Source organism: Musca autumnalis, unplaced genomic scaffold, assembly GCF_047663935.1.
Source record: "Musca autumnalis isolate F117 unplaced genomic scaffold, ASM4766393v1 scaffold_1, whole genome shotgun sequence".
Taxonomy (NCBI): Eukaryota; Metazoa; Arthropoda; class Insecta; order Diptera; family Muscidae; genus Musca; species Musca autumnalis.
The window spans coordinates 307,822,586-307,828,548 of NW_027411644.1; the positions used below are offsets into that span (position 1 = coordinate 307,822,586).

Below are 5,963 nucleotides of genomic sequence, written 5' to 3' on the forward strand. Positions count from 1 at the left end.
ACTATTGAAATAAATATTTCGTTGCTTATCCTCTATTCTGGATGACACAATCACATCTTTTAGGCATAAAGGATACTAAATTATTAATTATTGCAGGCAAAATAATCGATTTTCGGAAAATTTAGCTAAAATCCTCAAAATACTGAAAATCGGAAGTCACCGTTATATGGAGGCTATACCCAAACGTGGACCCAGGTCCACGATTTTTGGTGGATATGTTTTGTGACCACTAGGAACCCTAAGTACCAAATCTCTCTGGGTGTAAGATGAAGTATGGCACAATTACAAGGTAGATGCATCAGCCAAGCTAATCGAATTGGAACAAATTTATTTTTATTTATTCAGCACAAGGCACATCAAAAACAGCTGATTTCGATTTGAGCTCTCAAAATTCATATTTGTCATATGAATTCGCTGTGAAGGCCGCGGCACATACGGTCCGTTGAGCATCGCGCAACAAAAACCACAGGAAATTTTCAAGAACAAACTTAACATCACTTACACATTTTTCATGTGTTGTTTTCAATAAGCAACGCGTCACACAACGGACCGTATGTATTTGGCCCATGAGGTGGGGAAATTTCAAGCTGTAGAGAAACAGGTAGATGCATCGCGAAAAAAAAAAACAAATAAAAAATTGCTTGTTGTATTTTTGTATGAAAATTCTATTTGCAAGTTCAAGTTCGATCAGCTGACATTCGCCTCAAACACTTTCCGTCAAGGCGAAAACAATTTTTTCGCTTCTGTTTTTGATATTTCAAATCGTTGTTTTTCTGCGATTAGGCCTAGTCCCTTGTGAGTCGCGTCATGCTTCGGATACAACATGAATAATGTGTAAGTGTCAACATTTCAGAAACATATCTCCATTCATTTACTTACTTAGATGGCTTTTGTATTAAACAGAACGCCTTGTTCCATAAACCGAACTAATGCTACGTTTACATTTACGAAATCCACTCGATTTCAAATGTCAATTCCATAGCCCAAACGTCAAATGAAATCCAATCGATTTCAAATGAGTTTTCATTTGACGTATAAGCAAAGGAATTGACAGTTGAAATCGAGTGGATTTCGTAAATGTAAACATAGCATAAGAATAGATTTCCAAACGCACCGATCTTCTACTTTACTTCTCCAATTTTGGATGCCATGTTCTGTGATATCTTCTTCAACTTGGTCCTTCCATCGGAGTTTTGGCCTTCCCTTGGGGCGTATACCGCCATCTCCATTCATTTGCAAGTTATTAATTTCGCGCCGCTAGATCAGTGATTTCGACCACTGTGAGCTGTAGTGCGATTCTCTAACTCAATTGTCGGTAAAATTAAAATGCTTATCATTTTGGTGATTAACGATATTTTTCGGTAAGTTAGGGACAAATAAAGTGTAGTCAGTTGTAAAGTTCTAACGATAGCAACTTTTCATTCATAATTTTGCGTTTTAATGTTACCGATTTTTGTCGGTAACTTAAAAAATGAGTTAGAGAATCGCACTACTGGTGTGATACCACTACCCCTTAGTAATTGTCCCACGAAACATACGTAACGAACTTGCTTGATGACTAATTCCCAGCTAACAATTTTTCCGATTTCGGAACGAAACTCTGCACAAGTTTCCGATTCTGATGCCGAAATCGGAACAAATTTGTGTGAAGGTGCCCACGAATTCGGAAAGTTTTGTCGGAAAGAAATCGGAGGGAACATTAGAGTTTCTTTCCGAATTCTAAAAGAATTTGTAAAAAAACTCGAATGAAAGGAATGGAAATTTTAAGGGAATTTTCGATTTTCTGCACAATATCGGAAAAACTCTCAAAGAACATTCGATAATGGACAGAAAATAGGACGAATTTCGGATATTTTTTCAGAATATCGAAACTAATTCTGGGGCTCAATTCTTGTTCTATGAACATTTGAAATTAAAAACTTTATAAAGAAATTATTTTTCAGTTCAAATTTTCATAGAACAAGAATCCAGCCCCTGATGTTTGAACCTAAAATCGAAAAATTATCGGATGTTTTATCCGATATTCGGAAAATTATCGGACGTTTGATCCGATTAATTAGTTTCTTTATTTGTTTAACATTATAAATTGTATTTTACAGTATTCCTAATAAGGTTTCCATATGTCATCACGCTGTTGTTCTTACAAAACGTGTATGCAAATTTCCCATTTTCATTTGTTCCGCTATGTCTAACTCACTTATGTAACTGCTGCGAAATAACTAAAAAACAAGCTACAGCACGCAAACAAAACAAATAAATTTCCGTTGTCGCTTTTTGTAGACAATCAACTCTCAACCGAAGTTCGGGAATTTTGTACGTGAGAAAAAGAAACGAATTAAAATTTCTTGTCAGATTATGTGCAGAGTACTCGGAAACTAATTGGAAAAAAACGAATTAAAATTTCCCTTCAGAGTATGTCCAGAGTACTAGGAAATTAAACGGAAAGGAAACGAATCAAAATTTCCCGTCACTCGGAAAATAATCGGAAAAAAGGTTACGAAATCTCGGAAAAATCTGATGTTAGAGCCATCGTCAAAAATTGTTGGCTGGGTAGCGCAGGTGTGCGCCTGTGTGTTCGTTGCTTAGTCGGTTTTTCGATGATGCCAGATCCTCTCGAAACTTCACAAACAAAAAACCACGGCATATAAATAACGAACACACCTCATGCATCAACACCAAAGACATAAAATATAACAAGATGAAAAATTTACATTGCTACTATACACCGGCAGATGGTGCTGTGGGTCTAACATAATGTTATGTTCCAATATGGTGACATAAAATTATGTTATACTTGTTATGCACTATGTCAAACCTTCTCCACTAATAAATTAGTTGTTTTAAATACTAAAACAACAACATTGGGATTAAGCCAGACTATTTTGAAAAATCAAAATTATACCTATATGCCTTGGTATATACTTTATGCCATATCTATGCCATTCCACCCATTTTATTGTATTTCCCACAATCGCCATGTCGCCAAGAGAAAAATTAAGTAACCATCTGACAACCCTGCCTCACACTAAGTTTACATTTACGAAATCCACTCGATTTCAACTGTCAATTCTATTTCTCAAACGTCAAATGAAATCCAGTCGATTTTAGATGAGTTTTCATTTGACGTATACTCAAAGGAATTGACAGTTGAAATCGAGTGGATTTCGTAAATGTAAACATAGTATTAATTTCAAGTGGCAACATGTCTGGACTAGAGCTGGCAAAAAATCGATGGCACTATCGATAATATCGATTGTTATTTAAAAATTCAATATCGATAGATAGTTTTGCCTATCGATATTATCGGAATAAAAACCCCTAACCTGAAATCCATTGAAATAAATAGAAATTTCGCTGTTTTTTGGTTATGTGTTTGTAAGAAAGTAAGTCCGTAGTCACACGTACACATTTTTCGGTAAAATAAAATGTATTTTTTTACATTTTTTATAAAATAAAAGCATTTGTTTATTCTCCTTTACATTTCTGTGAACTACTTTTGCATAATTTCAAGAAAATCATTGACATTTCCGCCATCGAAAATATCTAATGTTGGGAATATCGATGGTTTGCCAGCTCTAGTCTGGACAATTTCACAATAGATAATTATTTGCTACTTTAATTTTGTGAACTAGAGGGAGAAGACGACGGCAAACACTCTTTTCATATTACGTGCGCGAAAAGTAACAAAGAAATTAAAATCAACTGTAAATTACATTCATTTTTGAATGAATCCTGGCCTTTTGTATCCTGAGAACCGCCAACATTACAACAGTCAAAGTAAAAAAATTAACTTTTTAGCAATAAATAAACAGTGAAGACAACTAAAATGCAAAGAGCAAACCCCACTAAAACCTACAAGTTTGGTTATAAAGCTGATACGCAATCTACGTGGCTGTATGATAGAGCTCTCGCTACTCAGCGGACGTCACCCTCGTCGATGCTTGACCCGTTTGCTCCTCCTGATACTCTGAATTCTAGTACATCCATAACTGAAGCTAAGGAGACTATTAGGAAACGTCTATCCCAATCAGACAAGAACAAGAATATTAACAAGTTAAATCGAAATGTTCGACAAAATACAAAACACATATACACAACCACACACGTTGGATTATTTGATAAAAACAATGAAGACAAAACAATGCAAGTAGTAAAGTGGCTTGCTACTGGTGAACAAGTAACAGTACCATACTACCCTGACTACGAAGAATATAATTCAAAATTTTGGTTTAGTCCGCATTTCAGACCTCGCGAAGGCTTTCGCTTTGAAATTGACAGCGCCGAGGCAGAGCCATCCGATGCTGCTGCTGCTTTGCAGACCTCCAAAAGACAAACCAAATTAATTTCGCTTGATATTCCTGCTGATCCGAATTCTGGTACATCCATAACTGAATCTGAGGAGACTAAAGAAAACTCTACTTCCGGTGTATCACAAAATGACACAACTTCAACAAACATTGTGAAACCAGAATTGACGGCAACTGAAGCTGTAAATCCATGTTCTACCGATGCTTTTGGACAAGGTGCCATAACCAAAAATATAACTTTCAAACAGGAACCCTTGTCCAAGAACAGAGTTATGCAAACCATTTTGAATTCAGATAAAAACTCTAGCACAACTGACGATCTTGAAACACCGCTAACAGAATCTGTAACCTCTACGAATAGTCTCACAGTTTCAATGGGGGACAATGCCGGTAATTCTAACGGAGAGGAAGATTCCAAGGAAGCTGCAAAAAATTCTATATTACATATACCCCATTTTTGTGCAAAAAATCCTGAAAAATGGTTCGCACAAGTTGAATCAGAATTTGCCAGAACTTCTATTATTAGCGAGTCAACAAAATGTCGCACCGTTTTGATTGCTATACAAAATAGTACAGTACCCCAAATAGTTGATGCTATTGAAGGATCCTCAACTCCAAATTCGTATGTAACACTGAAAAAACGAATCCTTCTCCAATGCAGTAAGCAAAATCTAATAATAAAAACATTTCAATATTTAGAACTAGGCGATAGGAAACCGTCGGAATTGCTTACAAAGATGCGTCAGCTGGGCGGCGAAGTTATTAACGATAACATATTAAAACCCATTTGGATGAATTGTCTACCATCCAATGTGCAGGGAATAATTTCAATATCTAATGATGATCTCAATACACTGGCTGTATTGGCAGATAAACTTCTGTTAGCAATCACAGATACCAACGAATATGTCAATTGTGTATCTGTGCCGCCACTGGAAAGTTCTCCAATGCATGACGGCTCATTGGAATTTCAACTTTCATTGTTGTGCAAAGAAATTGCAGATTTAAAATTAAAAATAGCTGAACGTGATGATAAAATGGAAATGTGTATTCGGCTATTAAATTTGGTCATAAGGGATTAAAATGCTGCGGACGCTGTCGTTATGGCAAAGCAATGAAACTATTTCAAATATTCAATAACAAATAATATTTTTATATAACTGTTATATTATTGTATTATACATATTCTTATATAATCTGCATACATATGTACATACACACATACATTAAATAAAAATGTGACTTATTGATAAATAACCCTATTAATTTCAGCTTATGGATTAAAGAAACGCACCGACATTGTTCTGAGACTGGATATAATTATGAAAGTCATCCTTTCTATAGTTATCGTGTTAACCAGACGTTTTAGTTAGTCACCATAGGATTTCAAAACCCTTGAATTGACCTTATTTCTTAAAATTATAAATAATTTCCAAGAAAATTATTAGATGAGGGGACAAAACAACTTATAATAAGTTTTCAAAGAAGCTTAAGGACTGTGGAAAGATTTTTGCAAAGTTAAGTCAAACTCAAACACTGCTTACATTAGTTTAAATTATACGAAATTCTTAAATATTTCTATGAAAATCTGCCTGTCTGCGTACTCTTTTCATATTACGTGCGCGAAAAGTAACAAAGAAATTAAAATCAACTGTA

General features: G+C 35.2%; 1 protein-coding gene across 1 annotated transcript; it reads left to right on the forward strand.

Moving 5' to 3' along the window:
• The first annotated feature begins 3,367 nt into the window (after positions 1-3,367).
• LOC141389913 (uncharacterized) lies at positions 3,368-5,564 on the forward strand. Its single transcript, XM_073962155.1, has 2 exons — positions 3,368-3,415; positions 3,512-5,564. Exon 2 carries the CDS (start codon positions 3,827-3,829, stop codon positions 5,387-5,389), a length of 1,563 nt encoding a protein of 520 aa, XP_073818256.1. The 5' UTR covers positions 3,368-3,415; positions 3,512-3,826; the 3' UTR covers positions 5,390-5,564.
• Positions 5,565-5,963: the final 399 nt, after the last annotated feature.

Coding starts and splice junctions, on each gene's coding strand:
- LOC141389913 (XM_073962155.1), top strand. CDS start 3,827: ATGCAAAGAGCAAACCCCACTAAAACCTACAAGTTTGGTTATAAAGCT.